Source organism: Bos indicus, chromosome 10 (assembly GCF_029378745.1).
Source record: "Bos indicus isolate NIAB-ARS_2022 breed Sahiwal x Tharparkar chromosome 10, NIAB-ARS_B.indTharparkar_mat_pri_1.0, whole genome shotgun sequence".
NCBI classification, from domain to species: domain Eukaryota; kingdom Metazoa; phylum Chordata; class Mammalia; order Artiodactyla; family Bovidae; genus Bos; species Bos indicus.
In genome coordinates, this window is record NC_091769.1 from 61,138,862 (window position 1) to 61,160,914 (window position 22,053).

Consider the following 22,053-nt stretch of genomic DNA (forward strand, 5'->3'; position numbering starts at 1 on the left):
TGAAAAGGACGATTTTTGGTAATGGTTAAACTGTCTATCTCATTTCTTCAGTGGGAGGATTAGAGGACTTTCTGGAGGATGCAGGATTTCAGCAGGATGTTAAAGAAAACAATGCTATGAGCAGAGATCCTCTTTGGGTGTTTTGGGAATGGTTGGTCTAGGGCCATCTGTGTAGTGTCACCCTCTCTCCTTGGTTTCTATTTGTGTCCTCACGAGTGCTGTCGGTCAGGGTGTTCAGGGCCATGGTTAGAGGTTCAGAGTATAGTTAGCTGCCGGGGAAGGAAAAAAGCTTCTTGATTTCCATGAGAATCTCAAACCTGAACTAGACTCCCGTTATTAGCTATTATTGATTGACTTCTCTCTGCCCCTAGAATCTTGCTTCCTGTTCCCTCTTTTTGAGTACTTACAATGGACTATATATTCTTGTAGAAAGTCATTATTCAATTTAACAACCAATAGTACTAATGATCTATCTCATGCTAATGGACTTCAAAGGAAATGCAGATCTTCCTGTTTTCTTTCTCCTCAACTAAAAATGCTGAGGTTTTTTTTTTTTTTTTAAGATACAAGCTGTAGAATAAGCAAATTGAATCTGAGAGTCTATCTGAGTTTCTTTCTGAAAGTGTCACTTTAAGTAATCTAAAGGCGTTGTTTGAGTCTGATTCACAAACCTGTCTTGGAATTCATTGGGAACTTAATGTCTGATAGAGTGAACGGGTTACCAAATATCTATACTTCTTTAGAGCTTTGTGACATTCCAGGACCTCATTCAAGTCACTTATTAGGGGTTGAGGACAAATAGTCTTTTCCAATGCAAAGGTTTTATGAGTCTAGGGTATTATTTACTTGGCTGTGGTGGGTCTTAGTTTCAGCATGCAGGATCTTTTCAGTTGCAGCATGTGAACTCTTGGTTGTGGCATGTGGGATCTAGTTTTCCAGCCCTGCAAGCTCGGGGTCTTAGCCTAGCCACTGGACCACCAGTGAAGTCCCTTAGGGTTTTATTTTTTTCAAACATTGACTTGATCTGATCACAATGTTTATTCTGAAACAACCCTGTGGTTGCTGAAGTGGTAGGATAATGCTACTGTCCACTGTTAACAGCGTTTCTACTTACACAAACTTAGACTTGGTCATGATTATTTAAAAGAATATTTAAGAATCTCCAAATACTATCCAAACATATTAAAAGGGAAAATGTTTCTTCCAACTTTGAAAGCTATTGAATTTGGGTACTTGGGAGAATTTGATTCATTATTTAAAGAATTTCTTTGAATCTGGCCTTACGTATTTCCTGAGTGGTTTCCACTTCTGTCTCCTGGGGGCTGTGAGCTGGCTATTCTCTCTCCTCCTGTTGCCGTCAACCTTTCTGTCATATGAACATAAGCATGCTCAAGTCTGTTCCATCCTTAAAGTAACCTCTTCCTTTAGCTTATCTTTCCTCTTTTGTTAAAATATGAAGTTCTCAAAACAAAAATAAACTACAAAAGCACTCTGCTCACTGGTTTACTTCCTCACCTCCTGATCACACGCTAAATGTCCTACTCTCTGACTTCTACTTTTCTAATAGAAACTAATAGTTTAACTAATAAATAGTTACTTTAACTAATAGTTGCCAAATTCCAGTGGATATGTCCCAGCCTCTGGCCTGGTGGTCCTCTCGTCGCCCTGAATTCAGTTGATGATCTCTTCCTCTGTGGGACTCTCTGAGCCCTCAGTGTCCACTGTGTCATACTTTTCTGGCTCTCCTTGTACATTTCTGACTTTCATTTTGTGTCTTTAGTGACTTTCTTCTGCCTGTGGTTTAAATTCTGAGTGACATCAGATAAACCACTTTATTCTTTTTAATCCACGAAAAGGAGAGGGGTTGAAATGGATAATCTCTAAATTCCTTTCAAGCCAGTATTCTTTTAGTCATATTATCAGGAGTTAGAACTCACTGAAACACTCTAGTGTTTCATGTACAAAGACGTGTAATGAGAGATGTTTAACATTTGGGCTGCAGTTTTGCAAAGGCATATTGTTGGCTGCTTCTTTTTCGGAGAAATCATGAATGCTAAAAACTAGTACGGCATCATTCAGCAGTTTATCACCGAGTGGGAGACTGACTAATGTGATTTGTGGTTTCAGCATAACTGAACAACTGACCATTCATGTAGGCCTTCAGTGCTGCGACTATGAGGAAGGGTGGCGTGAATGAGGTTCTTTGGCCACCATGGCCTTCAGACATGACCACACACTGTGCATGGGTACAGTCTTAGAGAGCTGGGAACCACTGTCATACAGATGTTCCTACCATGGCCATCGCGTTTGACTAAACATGGCAACTAATGACAACAACGTTGGCCTTTTCCAGTAACAATTAATTAAACGATACCTAGTTTTTAATAGTAATTTAGTTATGTATACTGCTACCCAAGATTTCAGATTATGTGTTGAGGGCAGGATTCAATATGATAGATGGGTGAAAGTTTAAGGATATTTGATGGGTGTGTCAAATAGGGGGAAGGGTGCAGATACTGGGGGGTAGACAAAAGTGAATAAGAGAGAGAGTTTGATAGGGTTGCTAAAGTTTGTCTACCTTGTGGTAGTACTTGCAGATGCTCTTATTTGTGAGTGTACAGTGTTCCTTCAATAAATGTTTAATTTTACAATAAAACTCTGTGTCCTGAGTACTCCAAGCTGAGTCATATTTGTGTGATTTGGGAGTAAGGGTTATACTTTAATTTTCTGACATACTCAGAACTGAGAAATAAGGACATTAAAACCCAAAGATGTAGCATTTAAGTGGATTATGGGTTGGCAGGAGAGACCATCTAATAATACCATCATTAGATTAGATTAAGTTCTTAATTAGACAAGGATACAAATATATTGATAGGTCATCCACTAAGCCATTCTGCAAAGATGTTGCCTTGGCTATAACAGTAACCAAATTAAGGCCATAGCCAACAAGATTGTGCACATGTTGCACCACTGATACAGTGGACAGGGACCTACATCATTTGCTGAGTATAAACCCAGAGTACCCTGTTAGCTTCTGTGCCAGGGCCCATCCCTGTGCTGCCCTGTATGGGAGGCACAGGGCTGCTGTCCCTTGGCAACCTTGAATGGGAGCCTTAGAATACCAGATGGGCACCCAATGGTAATTATATTAGCTGTATCTGTACAGTGATGGTGCTGGCATTTTGCCTCACCTTTCAGAGCAAAGGACATCCAGCAACGCTCTCCTGGGAAGCAGATTAACTTCTGTGAGTCACTGCTTTTCCATCTCATTTATGATTCATGACCTGGGCTATATTTTTAGCTTGTATTTATTTGGGTCTGTGAAGTGGGCTGGTCGGAAGTGTTGTTTGGAAACTTATGGAAGCATGAGGAGAAACTGACATCACACTTAATTTTTGTTGTTGTTGTTCAGTCCCTCAGTCATGTCCGGCTCTGCGACCCCATGGACTGCAGCATGCCAGGCTTCCCTGTCCATGACCGTATCCCGGAGCTTGCTCAAACTCATGTCCATCAAGTTGGTGATGCCATCCAACCATCTCATCCTCTGTTATTCCCTTCTCCTCCTGCCTTCCATCTTTTCCAGCATCAGGGTCTTTTCCAATGAGTCGGTTCTTTACATCAGGTGGCCAAAGTATTGGAGTTTCAGCTTCAGCATCAGTCCTTCCAATGAATATTCTGGACTGATTTCCTTTAGGATTGACTGGTTTGATCTCCTTGCAGTTCAAGGCACTCTCAAAAGTCTTCTCCAACACCACAGTTTAAAAACATCAATTCTTTGGTATTCAGCTTTCTTTATAGTTCAACTCTCACATCCATAATTCCCTGAAGGCTCAGATGGTAAAGCATCTGCCTACAATGTGGGGGACCTGGGTTCGATCCCTGGTTCGGGAAGATCCTCTTGAGAAGGAAATGGCACCCCACTCCAGTACTCTTGCCTGGAAAATCCCATGGACGGAGGAGCCTGGTAGGCTACAGTCCATGGGGTTGCAAAGAGTTGGACACAGCTGAGCGACTTCACATCACTTCACTCACATCCATACAGGACTACTGGAAAAACCATAGCTTTGACTAGATGAACCGTTGTTGGCAAACTAATGTCTCTGCTTTTTAATACACTGTCTGGGATTGTCATAGCTATTCTTCCAAGGAGCAAGCATCTTTTAATTTCATGGCTACGTCACCATCTGCAGTGATTTTGGAGCCCAAGAAAATAAAGTCTGTCACATGCATCAGGTGGCTTGAAACTTGATTATAATCATCTGACTTTCTGTGACCATTTATCGAGAGCCTACTGCATCCCATGTATTGTATGGGGCTCTAAGAATGCCAGGTAAATGGACCCAGTTGCTAGCCATCAAGAGCGTATTGAGTTACGCAGGCAGACAGTGAAGTAGATAACTAATAGACTGTAGTTACAGCTATCTACACCTCCAGCCGTATCTCTGGACTTTAGTCATATTGAATGGTTTTGGAGCACCTCTTAATCTTGCCCTTTCCCTCTTGCACGTGCTCTACCTGTTGCCTGAAAATCCCTTCCCAATCCTCTCCTTAGTTGCCCATCGTGACTCACACCAACATCTCTTCTAAAAAATCTTCCCTGATTCCCTGAGGCTGGGCTGGAGCCCCTCCTACACACTCCCATAGCACCTTACATCCTACTGTTTATCACACTCTATAAAGAGTGCTCTTAACTGAGGTCCCTTCATAGTAGTTGAGGCTTATTCATCACCTTCCCCAACTAGGAGGCAAATGGAGCTGAAGAGGAGGGTGAGGAACACTGTCATCCCAGGAGAGCCACTGCCTGTTACTGAGCCCTTCTCATGCTCCATCACTATGCCCAGCACCACACCTGCATCACCTTGTTTGAGCCTCATAATAGCCTTATGTAACCAGTAAGTTATCGTCCCTATTTTATAGATGAGGAAACTGAGGCCTTAGATGCAGGTTATTTGCTCACAGTATCACAGCTAGTACATGCACAGCTGAGCTTCAGACCTGGCCTGCCTGATTCCCAGAGCCCATTCTCCTAGACTCTGTGGTCTGTTCCTTTTTCCCTTTCATGGTTACCATAAACGTCAGGGTAGAGTAAGTCATTCTATGGTCATAAGCAATCCAAGCATCTCAGCAGGTGAGTCAAAAAAAAAAAAAAAAAAAAAAGGTTTATTTGTCACTAATATCATGTGTCCGCAGCAAAGTGGCTCGGGTCTCTTACTCAGTGTTCTCCCTCAGAACCTGGGCTAAGGGAGGCCCTGTCTCTGTGCCTCCCTAATTGAAAGAGAGGAAATTTGAGAAAAATCACTCCCTAAGCAATAGTCTGCTTGCATAGATTCACTAAATCAGGAGCTGTGCCAGGTTCAAAGGGGCAAGAGAAGTGCTGTCCTACGCTGGGGTGGGCAGGTGAACATTGGAAATATTCGTGGAAATGCACTAACAGCTCTCACATAAACAAAGGAAAGAGTGGAAGGAAGGAAGGAACTATAAAACAAAAGCAAAAGGGAATGATAGTGTCTGGGAAAATGAAGACCTTCCAGGAAATAGGATGAAGCTTGCCTTTTTAAACACAGATCTCTGGTTAAATGGCTGTTGGGTCAGTTACTCAGTTTGTTCTTCCTGTAAGCAGCACTGCTAAGGCTGCTTCTCTTCTAAACATATTAATGCCTTGACACAACTTGGGATTTCACTGGATCCATCAGCAGAGAGTAGTCAATTGGTATTTCAAAGGCAATATAATCTTTGGGCCAGTATTTCAATACTGGCCAGTATTTCAATTCTTATTTTCATTAATGGGGACCAGTCCTTCAAAAGAGAGACCTTCTTTAAGAACAACAGAAAATAGCATTCTTGAATTCCTAGGATTATACTTACACAATGATAAAACTTTCTTAGAAGTCTGGGTTATGGGGCATTTGCTCTTCCCCACAAAGGACTCAGCATGAAGCTATTGGTTGCGGCTTTTGAATCTTGACAGTATTAAAATTGAATATAAGATAAGAGGTCCCCAAGGAGTTTCTGTCAAGAGCACATTAAGAATATTTTGTATGGAGATTTCACCTTTGTACGATGCGATTTTTGTTCCTCCAAACACAAAGGGTGATCAACTGTGTGGAACTGACTGTTGTAGGTGGTGGTTGCAGCAATCACTCTTGAGTTCCTGTAAGTTACTATAGAATATAAAAACACATGTCACCTACAGAAGATGCCTGTCTTTCCCACTCTTTCTCTCATGCAGCAGCAAGAATAATAATACCTATATATTAAAAAGAGAAAAGTATTTTAAAAGTTTATACATATATTATTCTTGTTGTTCGGTCGCTAAGTCGTGTCCGACTCTTTGCAACCCCATGGACTGCAGCACGTCAGGCCCCTCTGTCCTCCACTAACTCCTGGAGTTTGCTTAAACTTATACCCACTGTGTTGGTAAAGCTATCTACTCATCTCATCCTCTGCCACCCCCTTCTTCTTTTGTCTTCAATCCTTCCAGGCATCAGGGTCTTTTCTAATGAGCTGGTTCTTTGCATCAGGTGGCCAAAGTGTTGGAGCTTCAGCTTCAGCATCAGTCCTTCCATTGAACATTCAGGGTTGATTTCCTTTAGGACTGACTGGTTTAATCTCCTTGCAGTCCCAGGGACTCTCAAGAGTCTTCTCCAACACCATAGTTCAAAAGTGTCAATTCTTTGGTGCTCAGCCTTTTCTCTCTCTCTCTTTCTATATATATATAATGGCTATTTTGGGCAGGTGACTAGAGGAGAGATACAGTGCTTTATCTTCAGTCCAGATGTTTTCAGATCCCTGAATTCATTTTCATTTTACACATGTCCCTGGACTCTACCCAGGAGGAGCCTGGGTCACTGCAGGGAAGTAAGCATCACAGGGAGTCTTCTCTTATTTGATGTGAGCACTGTGGGGGAGCTGCTATCAGCAGATGCCTCGTCAGTAGGATGAAGCGCATCCTACTTCTTATATTAGTGATCCAAATCACTGTGCAGTAGCTTGCATCTTTTATAGATATAGAGTTTTGAGACTCAGCTTCTCCAGGTCAGGGAGATGATGTGGAATGGCATAACTTTAAGCAGCAAAAGACCTGTGTTCTCTGTGAACCAGCCCTGTGACCCTTGAGCAGAACACTGAACCCCTAAGAATCAATTTCTCATCTGTAAAAGGGGTATTATATACCTGTTCAGGTTCTGTGACAGTTTCACTGTGAGGATCAAATGAGATAACACTTGTGAAAACAGACAGTGTAAATCGCTGTTCATACAAAAGCCCATGATCACATGGAATGTGATTTACCTGGCTGGGCACAGCAGCAGAGAGAGCCATTCATGCCTCCCAAGAAATGAGTGTACAGTTATTCCTAGGGGGAGGTAAGAGCCCTCCAAATGCTCTCAGAGCAGTTTTTGCCTCAGGGATGACCTCAAGCAGAGACTGTGTCTGTGCTCAGGTCTGTAGGCAGATATGAAACCACTCTCAGTTGAAAAAAATGCCCATGTGTAAGGGATTTTCAATGTGAGTAGGACTGTCGGTATGAGATACTGCACAGTTGCCTGGTGTGGTATACAGATGGTTGTCATACTTTCCTTGCCCACAGACAAACAGTACTGTTTTTCAGATGAATTGAAAGTTTTCTTTTGATGCTTGTAGGCAGTTCATATCCTAAAATATTGGAGTGTCAACAAAGTGCCAATCAGACCAAGATCTTTATTGTTTACCTGGGCTTCTGGCCCTCAAGACTTTCTGTCTGAAGGATCCAGGTTGCCCATTGTCAAAGAGAAATGCTTCTTCTGAATAATCTTAAAAATGTCCTTATTAATTCTAAAAATCCCCAGGAGATTATATTTAAGATGTTGTCAGTTCTGCTTGCCATAGTGGGATTGGAATGGAATTTTAAAATATAGGTGCCTCTCCATTTGCTGCTAGTGAAGGCATCAACTTAGCAGGGGAAGAGCATCTGTGAGATCTGGGCCAGAGTGATAGGGTTACCCCCCTTCACAGCCCTGCTTTGCCTTGGGCAGGAACCCTGGAGATAGAGAGAACCCTGGAGAATCCTTCCTTCTTCTGGAAGGACCAGCAGAACACACAACTTACTTTAGAAGATTCCATCTTTGTAAATATTAACAACTCAGAGTGTTGAAATTCCCTAGTTGCAAAGACCCCAGTGGGAATGAGTGATAAAATTCAGATTTTCAGGCTTTTGAACCTGGAGCAGAAGGAGTTTTCATCAGGGTAGATGTTTGGATTTTAAAGACCTGTTCAGTTTAATCAACTGAAGTTTACTTTGAGGGACTACTGTATACCAGATAGTATTCTAGTTGTTGGGGGTAGAGCAGTCCTGTTGTCTGGTACTAATCTTCTAGTGAGGGAGACAGACTACCAACAAACATTGTTGTAAGCAGTAAATACTCTGAAGAAAAGCAAATACAAGAGGACAGAGAGTGGTGGAGAGCAAGAAGGTGTCAGCAGCCCTGTGCTCTTGGTGGGAAGTTTCAAAGGTGCTGTAAGATCATCTAAGAAATCAGTCATGTCTGACTCTTTGAGAACCCATGGTCTATACAGTCCATGGAATTCTCCAGGTCAGAATAATGGAATGGGTAGCCTTTCCTTTCTCCAGGGGGTCTTCCTAACCCAGGGATTGAACCCAGGTCTCCCACATTGCAGGCAGATTCTTTACCAGCTGAGCCATAAGGGAAGCCCAAGAATACTGGAGTGGGTAGCCTATCCCTTCTCCAGCAGATCTTCCTGACCCAGGAATCAAACCAGGGTCTCCTGAATTGCAGGCGGATTCTTTACCAACTGAGTTATCAGGGAAGCCCATCTAAGAAAAGGAGGTGTTAATAGATTCTCAGACAAAAACCAAACTAATGGTTCCCAAAGGGGAAATGGTTGGGGGGGATCAACCGGGAGTATGGAAATGATTGATACACATCACTCTATATAAAGTAGATAAACAAGGATTTACTGTGTAGCATAGGGAAGTAACTATGTTCAATATAATGATATCATGTAATAACCAATAATGGAAAAGAATCTGAAGCTATATACTTGAAACTAACAGAATATTGTAAATCAACCATAGTTCAATTTTTTAAAAAAAGAAGAAGAAAGGCAGTGTTTGCCAGGACCACTTGTGCCTCTTCCCTTGAGGCTTGTCTCACTGAATTCCCTCTAAACTTGCTCCCTTTCCAGAGGCAGAGTCCCCCTCCCCAGCGTCCACCTGCCCCAGGTTTGCATGGATTGGTGCTGTACTAAATGGGGAAGGACTTTCCACTCCCTTCTCACATGACACACACCCAACTCAAACTTGGCGTAAGGAGGGCTTTGACTAGCTTTACTTCAGGATTATTTTAACTGGAAATATACCCCTTTAAGAAAGAACACATTACAGATGGTCCAGTTAGGATGCAGGTTATTTTGAGACTTCCTGAACGTTATTTCTTGGCTCCTTCATTCAAATAAATCATTTATTACCCTGTAAGAGGTGCTGGGGATAATGATGACTAAGACTCACTCCCTGCCCTTGAGAGGCACACAGTTTAGCAGTGGGCAGACATCGATATTTAAATGGACAAATAGCTGCATCACTGGGTGAGTACAACCTTCGGGTGTGACCAAGATATTCTGGGAGCCCAAAGGAAGAGCAATGAACTCTGCCTCAAGGGTGCTGAAGATTTCAAACAACTATTATGATCTGAAGCCTTATTCATAGATGGATTATTCATCCATTCACATGTATTTCCTGAATAGTTTATATCAGGATCACACACTGCCTGCAGATATTATTTGTTTGGCCTGTTGTTGTTATTGCTTGATAATAATTCTATTGAGATATAATTACATTTCATATAATCCACCCATATAAAGTATACAATTCAATGGATTTTAGTATATTCACAGAGTTGTACAGTCACCACCAATATTAGAACATTCTTATCAACTCCCAAATCAACTCTGTGACCTGTAGCACTCACACCCCACCCCCTCAAACCTTCCAACCTTCCTTTCTAGCTCTATAAATTTACCCATTCCAGTTATTTCATATAAATGGAATCACACAGTATGTGGTCTTTTGTGACTGCGTTCTTTCCCTTAGAAAAATATTTTCAAAGTTCATCCACGTTGTACCATGTATCAGTATTTCATTTCCTTTTTATTGCCAAACACAAGTCCATGACACGAGGTACCACTGTTTATTGATCCATTCATCAGTTGATGGATATTCAGGTTGTTTCTACTTTTTGTTATTATGACTAGTGCTGCTGTGAACATTGGAGTGAAAGTTTATGTGTGGACCTATGTTTTCACTTTTCATGAGTGGATATCTAGGAGTGGAATTTTTGGACCTGATGGTGGTTCTAAGTTTAACTTTCTGAGAAACTGCCAAGCTGTTTTCCCTTGTGTCTTCACCATTTTATATTCCCATTACCAATGTATGAGGGTTCCAGTTTCTCCATATCTGCCAACACTTGCTATTTTCAGTTTGTTTGTTTGTTTAAATTATAGCCATTCCAGAGAGTGTGAAGTGGTATCTCATTGTGGTTTTGATGTGCATTTCCTTAGTGATGAATGACATTGAGCAGTTTTTCCTGTGCTCACTGGCCATTTGTATATCTTATTTTGAGAAACGTCTATTCGGATCATTTGTCCATTTAAAAATTGTGCTGCTTGTCTTTTTACTGTTGTGTTGTAAGTGTTCTTTATGTATTATAGATGCAAGTCCCTTATCAGATAAATCATTTGCAAACAGTTTCTCCCATTCTGTGGGTGATCTTTTCATTTTCTTGATAGTGTCCCCTGAAGTACGAAAGTATTTGATTTTTATAAGATTCAATTTATGTATTTTTTTCTTTGGTTGCTTGTACTTTTGGTGTCATAGCCAAGGTTATGATAATTTTTGCATATTTTCTTTTAAGAGTATTATCATTTTAATTCCCATGTGTAGATCTTAGATCCATTATTGAGTTTATTTTTGCATATGATGTGGAATAGAGATATGATTTCATTCTTTTGTATGTTATTTCATTCTGTAATATCCAATTGCTCCAGCACCATTTGTTGAAAACACTGTTCTTTCCCCACTTAAATTGTTTTGGTGCCCTCATCAAAATTCAATTGGTGGACACGACTGAAGCAACTGAGCACATGAGGGTTTATTTTTGGACTGTCAATTCTATTTCACTGATCTATATGTCTTTCCTTATGTAATCACCACACCTGTTTTGATTGTACAGCTGTGTCAGGAGTTTTGAAATTGGGACATGTGAGTTCTCCAACTTTTATCTTGTTCAACATTGTGCTGGCCCTTCTGGGTCTCTTGAATCTCCATGTGAATTTTAGGATCAGCTTGTCAGTTTCTGCAAAGAAGCCATCTGGTATTTTGCCAGGAACTGAGTCAATAGATCAGTCTGAGGAATATTGCTATCTTAACATGAAGTCTTCTGATCCATGAACTTGGAATGTCTTTCCAATTATTTTGGTCTTCTTAAATTTCTTTCAACAATACTTTATAGTTTTCAAAGTCTGAATTTTGCATTTATTTTGTTAAGTTTATTTATAAATATTTTATTGTTTTTAATTCTATTCATAATGTAATTTTTAAAATTCAATTTTTGGATTTTTCATTGTGACCTGTTGGTTTTAAAATTTAGGAAAATTCATAAAGTCTTATTTCTGACTTCTTTTGAAAAATCAGATCTGGTTTCCTAAATGGCAACAAGGGGCTAGAGTGAGTAGCTTGGGTTTTGTCTTGCGTGTAGTCTGTATAGTTCCAGATTTCCCTGTATCTGGTTACTTTCTCCTGTCTGGATCCATTTACTCATTAATATCTTAATTATTAAGCACTGAGCTTTTGACCTTTATGGTTATTCTTTTTGAAAATTAAGTTAGATGAGATACAGTTTAAAAAAAGGATTAATATGATCTAAACCTTTAATATAATTATTTTTATATACACATCCTATCTTTTCTTCTAAGTTGTTCAAGCTGCATTTTACTCATTCATCTCAGGAGCATTGGTGAGCTAGGCTCAGTACTGAGGATACAAAGAAGAAACATACACCATTCCTATTCCAAAAGAGGTACAGACACACTGGCCAAAAAAGCCATATGGACAATTAATATCTTATAAAAGGTCTTCTGGATGTCCGTACAGTGTGTGGAGGAGGGTCCAGAGAAGGGAGTGGTCAGACTGAAGGTAAGAAAGGAGAAGAAGGTCTTCCCTGATGACTCATGGTAAAGAATCTGCCTGCCAGTGCAGGAAACTGTTTCATCCCTGGTCTAGGAGGATCCCGTGTGCCATGGAGCAGCTAGGCCCCGTACCACAACTGTTGAGCCTGTGCTCTAGAGCCTGCAAACTACAGCTATTGATCCCATGCACCGCAACTACTGAAGCCTGCGTACCTTTGCGCCTGTGTTTGCACCACGACAGGCCACTGCAATGAAAAGTGGCCCCTGCTCGCTGCAACTAGAGAAAAGCCCGAGCGACAACAAAGGCTCAGCACAGCCAGAAATAAATAAATAAATAAAATTTAAAAAAGAAAGGAGGAAAAGAGGAGAGGCTTCATGGAAGTGACTTTTGAATGATAATAGTTAGGGACCTTGTCCATTAAGCTAAGAAAGTAAGCTCTCTTCCTGAAGACTGTTGTGTTCTCCAAAGTGTAATTCTTGGACCTGCTGTAGCAGAATCTGTGAGTCCTTAATAAAACGCATTCTTGTGGACCAACTGAAGCAGAATTTTTCAGAACCCCAGAAATCTGTTTTTACATATCTTCCGTTTAAGTTTCCTTGGTAATTCCGAAGTTCTCTAAAGTTTGAGAAGCTCTGCTTTAATAAGGTGGGGGATCTGTGAGAGTTTTAAGTGGGAATGAGGTGTGATAGGGTGGAGTGATACCACCCTGCATTTCAGTAAGGTGCTGGCTACACTGGGAAAGGCAGATTCAGAGGGTGGGACACCAGAGACTCCTTCTTAGTGGGGGTTACATTCTAAATTCATCACTAGGGTGAAAATCAGGTGGAATAAAGAATACACTGGGAAATCTCTGAAATCTATAACACCTGTGCACCCGGACCATCAAGGTTCAGTTCAGAGTCAATGGCTTCTATCTGTTTGAATTTGCAGAGAAGTCCCTTTTCCCTGGGGCAGAAGTCAAGTCTAGTTTGAGTGGTAGAGTTGGGGGCTGAGGGGCTGAATAAAGGGACTGATCTTTTACTTTCTGCAGGTCAGGTTGAAACAGTAGTTGAACTGAGTAAATCAAACATTGATATGATGGGAGTCCACTCTATTGCAATTGAGAGAGTGTGCCTAAACTACAGCAGATACGAGAGATGACTAAATTGATGGAATTTGGCCCCTGGTTGGATGAAGGGTTTGAAAGAAAGGGAAGAGTATGTGAACCAGAGGCTGGAACAGGTCACTAGAGTGGACAAGATCATTGGTTTGCTCAGGGAGTTTCAATAGAGTCTTGAGCCCAGAAGCTACTGTAGTGAGTTGAAGCATGAGTTGAAAGTAAGGAAGTGGAGGCAATGTCTCAAGGTTTATCCTCTTCCCACTTCCCCTGTTTTTAATGGGAAAGATTAGATGTTATTTAGAGGCGGCAGAAAAATCCTGCAATGTCTTTAGGTCATGTTGGTGGCTTCTACCATCTAGCACAAGGGCAGGCACATTCTAAGGAAGGGAAAATGCCATTGAAAAATGAGAGATTTAACTTTACTTGGTAATTAATAAATTGTGATTCCAAGAGGTTAAGTGGTAGACTTTATGTAATTTTTAAACTCTAAAATAATACCACTTACTTATTTTTTCAAACACAAACAATACAAAAATGTAAGGTAAAAAGTAAAAGTTTGCCTCTCTCCCATTCCCAGAGGTAATATGTATCCTTCAGATATTCTTTCTGAGGATATAAGAATATATATCCTTTTTCTTTAGATCTTTGAAGGTCATCATTCTGTAAGAGTCAGGATGAAAAGTTCCCACAAGCCAGCTCTCATTCCTGTTCTCTGAAAACCCCAGTAATAATTTCTTCTCTGGAATGCAAAGCCCAAGATACACAGGCCATGAATAGACTGTTCACCTCGCCTTAGAAACAAGTGGTTGAAGCTCAGACAGTACAAAAATATTATGACTGCCCTGGGGCAAGAAGGGAGTGCGTGAGCTGGAATCTAGGTGAGCCATCTGTCAGGTGCTGAATGGAAAGGTTGTCTGAGTGCTGTCACGTTCTTACCACCCCTGATACCTTGAATAAAGGTCTTCAGTGTCCTCTCCCCATCACAGGGCCAGGTATTAGGGCGTGTCTTCTGTCTCAGGTGCCACCTCCAGCTGGCCCCGGAAGAGCTTGGATTCATGCCTGCTCTTACCACGGGGCCCCCAGGTGGGTCACCTTCTTTCCCACCTGGGAAGACCAAAGGAAGAGGCAGAGGGGGCAGCTGGATGACCTCCTCTCTTTTCAATTTTCCTGTCCTACAAGGCTCACACACAGGTTCCCAGAAATGGACTGCAACCTCCAGAATAAGCCCTGATTCAGTCTCACTGAATAAGTGAAACTGAGCCAGCCGCTTCCCATTAATAGGGCTTAATTTCTTCATCTATTAAATGGAATTAACCATGACTAACCTCATAGAAAGAAAAGATAAATCATCTCTTTCATGGTTGTCCTGTCCTCATGGAGCTAGGTTTCTTGAGAATAGAGCCCGTGTCTTTGCAGACCTACACTTAATACGTGAATGAGAGGTAGGGTTAGTTTATACTGACACCAACAAACTAAATTCCTGCTCCCTCAGGCCTGGACATTCAGCCACTTTCCACTTGTTCAGTCAGGTACCTAAACACAGATACTGACAGTCTTTTTATGCACCATGCCCTCCCTGCTTCTTCATAGCGATGGTTTCTGAGAAATGGACTGAGTGAGTCAATGGGAGAACCAGGTGCATCTGGGCTTCAGAGTCATTGTGGGAAAAAAAGCGGGCATTGATTTTCTCCCTTCACGTTGCCCTGAGTGCCTTCCACCCCACATGCCCGGGGTGGATGGGGAATGTGCTCATCGTCACGATCATCTCAGACCGTGACTCACGTTTCCCGCAGCGAGGCTGGCAGAAGGTGTGCCGTTGCTGACAGACAAGTATGTGAAGCAAAACAGAGGTTTCAGTGAAGGGGGGTTTTGGAAACAACTCCTGGGCCTGCCTTAGAAGGACGGGGCTGAGGTGGCTATCGCCATGAAGTGTGATTAAAAACAAAACCTTACATTTATACACAGCTGTGGATAAACTAGATAGCTAGTGAGAACCTACTGTATGGCACAGGGAACTTTATTCAGTGCTCTGTGGTGACCTAAACGGGAAGGAAATCCAAAAAAGAGGGGCTAGATGTATATGTATAGCTGGCTCACATTACTGCACAGCAGAAGCTAATACAACATTGTAAAGCAACTTCAGTTCAGACGCTCAGTCGTGTCCGACTCTTTGTGACTCCACGAACTGCAGCACGCCAGGATAAACTGCAATTAAAAAGGAAGAACAAAGCTTGGAAGATTCCCTCTCTCTCTGTCCTCCTCTCCTACTCTCCACTAAAAACCTCTTCCCTTGTTAACCAGAATCCCACAGTCGGTGACTCACATCACTGGGCTGAGAACTGCCCCATTTGACACCTTCCCTCATTGAGCTGTTGAGGCTCAGAGCATCTCTGCCCCAGCTTACATGCTTTGCCTCGTTTCCCCCTCCCGTCAGCTTTATCACTCAGGGTTTTCCCCACGCCTGGAACACCTGGGGAGTCAGGCCCTTTGTCCCCACCTTCCCCTCAAGTCTCTTTCTGAGACCTCAGTTCTGCTATACTCCTTGCTCATCCTCCAGGATGGAGAGAACAAACAGTCAGAAATTCACCTCCCTCTGCTCATTGTAAACTACTGTTGGAGCTGACAGTAGAAACCTCTTTCACTCTTTCATCCAGTATTTACTGGATACCTTCTGTGGCTCAGGCACTGTCCTGGGTGTTGGGAATTCCATGGTGATCATGGTCCTTGCTCTTATGATGCTTACAGTCAAGGGAATGAAGACAGGTAATAAGCAAGTTAACAAGTAAACTTGATTATTCGTGGCATGATGACAAATGGGGGGCTGTGATGAAGGGTGCTAGGAAGGGTCTCTGAGGCAGTGACATGTGAATTAAAACCTGAAGGATAGAAAGGAGTCAGTCTTACAGAGCAGTGGGGAGGATCTAGCCAGAGCTAGCAATGGAGCAGCTAGTGCAAAGGCCCTATGTTTGGAAAGAGTTGGCTGTATTTGAGGAATGGAAGGAAGGCCAGTGTGGCAGCAAAGTGCAGAGGAGCAGGTGACAGAGCCAGAAAACACAGGGTTTAGGTGTCAATACTAGAGTGCCCACGAAGAATGTGAGGAACAGGAATCTGGCTGAGAATGGCCGGGCAATTGTCTTGACCAGCAAACTCTCCCCTACACAAGGCTCTAGACAACATTTGGTGCACTGACCTGCTCTTAGGATGCGAAATGTACAGAATTCGCTGAGAAATACTCCAAGAGTGTCTGGAGAGGCACCCCCAGCTCCCGCCATCTTTCCACAAGCAGAAGGAGGCTGGAAGGCTTCCAGGGGAAAGCTAAACAGGAAGCAGATCATTTCCAAGGAGCCAACAGATCACTTTCAATCAGACCGCTTGGCTCTCATCGCATTTCCGAGCTCATTCTCAGAGAAAAACACTCTCCCTCATCAACTGAGGCTCTGCTAAGAGGATGATTCCCACTGCCTCACCGGGCAGAGCTACACGGGGGACTACTAAGCCTGCCTCCCTAGGCTTAATGCCTCTCCATGATTCCAGAATCCAGTTTTTAACTCTCAGCTTGCTGTTTCCTGGATACCCTACCAGCATCGTTCAGTGAACAGGTCCCAAACCACCTCATCTTGCCTTCTCCTGGCTTTCTTCTTTCTGTTAATGGAATCACTGTTCCCCCTGCTACCCTGGCTGGAAACGTGTGAGTCATCCTTGACTCATCCTTCTCTCTTATTCTCTAGATCAAATCAACTGCCGGATCCTGTAGTATCTATTTCCGAGATGTCACTTGAATCTGTCCCTTCCTTCCCACCATCCCTCCTCAGGGTGAGCTTTTGTTACTTCTCAAGAGAAGCATCCTCACTTACTCCCTTGCTATTGACCAACCTTCCTACTGCTGCTGACATTAGGCTTCTCAAACACAGAGTAATCCCGCCACTCTTTACACCAGCCTAACACAGCTCCCACTTTTGCCACATTAAATATAACGAACTGTCTTTTAGCTTCATGAGCGTTGGTGCCTTTTCCAATACTCCATGTTCAAGCTAGATTTACTCCTTCCTGGTGTAGGACGTGACTTTTTCTTTCCTTGAATCCTCTGAATAAATGAGGTTGCAAAAAGTAGAATTTTCTTATGTTATTAAGCTTTGGGTTTATCTGCATTTATATGCTTATTTTGGAGAAGGCAGTGGCACCCCACTCCTGTACTCTTGCCTGGAAAATCCCATGGACGGAGAAGCCTGGTAGGCTGCAGTCCATGGGGTCGCTAAGAGTCGGACATGACTGAGAGACTTCACTTTGACTTTTCACTTTTATGCATTGGAGAAGGAAATGGCAACCCACTCCAGTGTTCTTGCCTGGAGAATCCCAGGGAAAGGGGAGCCTGGTGGGCTGCCGTCTATGGGGTCACACAGAGCTGGAAATGACTGAAGTGATTTAGCAGTAGCAGAATACTTGATATTTGTGTATTATTTGTCTCACATTTAGTTTTGCTTCTTTTAATATTTGAGCATACATATGTACCACGCGCTGCTCTTAGAACACCTTCAGTTCAGTTCAGTTCAGTCGCTCAGTCGTGTCCGACTCTTTGTGACCCCATGAATTGCAGCATGCCAGGCCTCCCTGTCCATCACCATCTCCTGGAGTTCACTCAAACTCACGTCCATCGAGTCAGTGATGCCATTCAGCTATCTCATCCTCTGTCGTCCCCTTTTCCTCCTGCTCCCAATCTCTGCCATCATCAGAGTCTTTTCCAGGGAGTCAACTCTTCACATGAGGTGGCCAAAGTACTGGAGTTTCAGCTTTAGCATCATTCCTTCCAAAGAACACACAGGACTGATCTCCTTTAGAATTGACTGGTTGGATCTCCTTGCAGTCCAAGGGACTCTCAAGAGTCTTCTCCAGCACCACAGTTCAAAAGCATCAATTCTTCGGTGCTCAGCTTTCTTCACAGTCCAACTCTCACATCCATACATGACCACTGGAAAAACCATAGCCTTGACTAGATGGACCTTTGTTAGCAAAGTAATGTCTCTGCTTTTGAATATGCTATCTATGTTGGTCATAATTTTTCTTCCAAGGAGTAAGCGTCTTTTAATTTCATGGCTGCAGTCACCATCTGCAGTGATTTTGGAGCCCCAGAAAATAAAGTCTGACACTGTTTCCACTGTTTCCCCATCTATTTCCCATGAAGTGATGGGACCGGATGCCATGATCTTCGTTTTCTGAATGTTGAGCTTTAAGCCAACTTTTTCACTCTCCTCTTTGACTTTCATCAAGAGGCTTTTTCCTCTTCACTTTCTGCCATAAGGGTGGTGTCATCTGCATATCTGAGGTTATTGATATTTCTCCGGGCAATCCTGATTCCAGCTTGTGCTTCTTCCAGCCCAGTGTTTCTCATGATGTACTCTGCATATAAGTTAAATAAGCAGGGTGACAATATACAGCCTTGACATACTCCTTTTCCTATTTGGAACCAGTCTGTTGTTCCATGTCCAGTTCTAACTATTGCTTCCTGACCTGCATATAGGTTTCTCAAGAGGCAGGTCAGGTGATCTGGTATTCCCATCTCTTTCTGAATTTTCCACAGTTTATTGTGATCCACACAGTCAAAGGCTTTGGCATAGTCAATAAAGCAGAAACAGATGTTTTTCTGGAACTCTCTTGCCTTTTCAAGGATCCAGTGGATGTTGGCAATTTGATCTCTGATTCCTCTGCTTTTTCTAAAACCAGCTTGAACATCTGGAAGTTCATGGTTCACGTATTGCTGAAGCCTGGCTTGGAGAATTTTGAGCATTACTTTACTAGCGTGTGAGATGAGTGCAATTGTGCGGTAGTTTGAGCATTCTTTGGCATTGCCTTTCTTTGGGATTGGAACACCTTAGGAAATAATTAAATAATTAAACTCTCACAATAGTTGTATCCCTATGTTGCTAGTGCCAAAAACTGAGATGCAGAGAAGTTGAGTAACTTGCTGAAGCTCCATAAGTAATAACTGACAGAGCCAGGACTCCAGTTCACACAGGCTGGCCCCAGAGCCCAAGCTCTCATATCCTTGAGCTCACATTTGTCAGGGATGACAGCCATTTTCCTGATACCATATTAATAGTTTGGATTAGCTGATGTTTTGTAACTGAACTGAAGCTTAAGGTATGTGTCCATTAATGGTCAGAAATATCAATGGTAGGCTGAATGTGCAAATGTAATTTGGTATTAGGAACTGATTTAGGTGTTTCCCAGGAAATCACCTCTGATGCTGAGAACTATTTTTGTGCCATTTTCCCTACTTGTTCTTTATTTTTTTTTCTCTTATTCCAGTACATGGGCTGTATTGAAGTGCTGCAATCAATGAGATCACTGGATTTTGGAATGAGAACCCAAGTTACAAGGTAAGAGAACAAAAATCTGACAAGCTTGGAGGACTATAGTCTAAAGTCACAAGAGTTTCTCCCTGCAGGAGTTTCATGCAAGGCTTCAAAGGCACTGTGGGTTTTTATTCGTAAGACTGGAAGGTCGAACAAAGCCCAGTGACCTTGTGAGTGGTTCTGACTCATCATGTGAAGGATTTCTCAATTGTGCAGCAGAGCATCTGCATTTCATAGGAGAACTGATAAGATGATGCACTCAGAGAAATAGCTGCTTTCCCAGATACTAGAAGTATTTAAAATAATATCTAGAAATGGACATTACAGGATCTCAGACCTGTTGAGGAAGTGTCTGAAAGTAACAGGAAAAAACTTTTCAAATCAGTAAGCCCAAGCTCGTCCCATTTATGGCATCCCTGACACAAGAAGCTGTCTATTCCTTGTCTGGGTCTCTTTCTTCCACATACAGTGAGCTGGATGGAAGAGTTGAACCAGTGGAGCCTTACCCAGAGTGGCCCCAGGAAGCTTAGGGAAAGAGCCAGAGTTATTATTACACAGAGTGCAAGTCAGAAGCAGAAGCACAAGGTATGGTTCTTTAAGGCCAAATTCAAAGCAGGCATGGAAAGGGGAATAACTGAGTGCTGAGACTGGTAACTGGGAAAATCACGAGGTGAGGGGCATGAAGTGAGAAGACTGGATTGATATGAATCAATATGATTCAGAATGAAGACTTGGGCATCTGTGGTGTGTGGTGCCAATGTGCAATCCTCAGTGCCTGTCTGCTTCCATGGTTGCTGGTCACCATTTCCATTATGAAGAGAGGATAACTTTTCTTGATGCTCGTCCCATGGAATTTGAGTCCTGGAAAAATAGTCCTCTTAACCAAAAGATTTGGGGAAAGGAATCATATGCTCTTAAGGAGAGTCACAGTATTAAAGACCCTGAGAAGTCCTGTGCTGTAGTTTAAAAAGTGTTAACTTCATCAAGATTCTCTAAATTTATTTGGCCCCATAATTCTTTTTTTATGTAACATAAATAAATACTCCATGTATCTTTGTTCCATGAAATGAACTTTAAGAAAGGCTATTGTAGACTTTCTTGTTTACAATGCATTCAAATCTATCTTTCCAAACTTCTCACTGATATTTGGTACTCCCTCAGGAATTAAACAGATGAAGTCCCACTCATCCACCCTGTATTCTTGGTGCCTATTTCAGTTCTTGGCACCTGGAAGAGGCTCAATGGATATTTATGGAATAAATGCATGGCTCCACCTGACTGGTTTCCAGGATTTGGAAATGGCTATATTTTCCCTTTTCTTTTACAGTATCAGACCCTTCAACTATCCTTTAAATAAGGATATCCTTTAAGTAAGAGGTTTCTAGATTACTTCCTACCCTTTTAACCCTAATTTGGGCACATTTCAGGTTTTATTTCATTCTGATGATGCTTAATCTGGAGAAAGCCCTTCTCCAATCCTGAGGAAGTTACAGATGGGAGGAAGAGGGTCACCACTCCAGAAGCTTGGTCTAGGGGCACAGTCCAAAGGAGTGCCACTGTCCATACCTGAGGTTGACTGTTTTTCTGTTTTTTCCCGCATCCATTCATTCATTGACTTATTCTCCTTCACTCAAATATTTATGGAGTGTTCATTAAGTGCCAAAAACTTTTCAAGAATTAAGGACACAGGCACCTCTGATCTTTTAGAACTTACATCATAGCTGGGGAAACAAACTATGGCAAGGAAGCAAATAAATATACAATATATTTTCAGGTAGTAATTAGTGCCATTACTATAATAATGAAGCAGGGTAAGAGGATAGAGATGTATGGGTGGGCTTTTAATTTATTTTTCTAGTTATAAATATACTATATATTTATTTAGAACACTTAGAAAATACAGATAAATATGAAAAAGAAAATCACTCATAATCTCACCTGGAAATAATGTCTACTAGCATTTTCTGCTTTGGAATAATACCCTTCTGATCTTTTCTTTATTACATGAGCTTACAATGATTTTTGCAGACAATCTGAAGAATATTTGATTCTGTTTCTCCCATGTTGACCATTTTTCCTGTTGCTAAATTTTCACAAGCATTTTTAAATTGTGGTAAAATATGTATAATGTAAAATTTACCACTTTAACAATTTTTAAGTATACAGTTCAGTGGTATTAAGTAAGTTCATGTCGTGCAACTGTCACCATCCTTCTCTAGAAGTTTTTCATCTTCTTAAATTGCAACTTTGTACATTAGATAATAACCCTTCATTCTCTCCTCCCCCAGCTCTGGCAACCACAGTTTTACTTTCTGTCTCTATGAATATGACTGCTATGGGTACTTCAGATAGATAGAGTTATATAGTATTTGTCCTTTTGTGACTGGTTTATTTCACGTAGCTTAATGGCTTCAAGGTTT

At 41.9% G+C, this 22,053-nt stretch overlaps 1 protein-coding gene across 3 annotated transcripts in view; it reads left to right on the forward strand.

Moving 5' to 3' along the window:
- Nucleotides 1–22,053, forward strand: part of SHC4 (SHC adaptor protein 4) — a 136,928-nt gene that overhangs the window by 29,710 nt on the left and 85,165 nt on the right. For all 3 annotated transcript variants that reach the window (XM_070797586.1, XM_070797585.1, XM_019968874.2), the window contains exon 2: nt 19,587–19,657. In XM_070797586.1, coding sequence (XP_070653687.1) covers nt 19,587–19,657 — 71 coding nt within the window. The remainder of the gene's footprint in view (nt 1–19,586; nt 19,658–22,053) is intronic.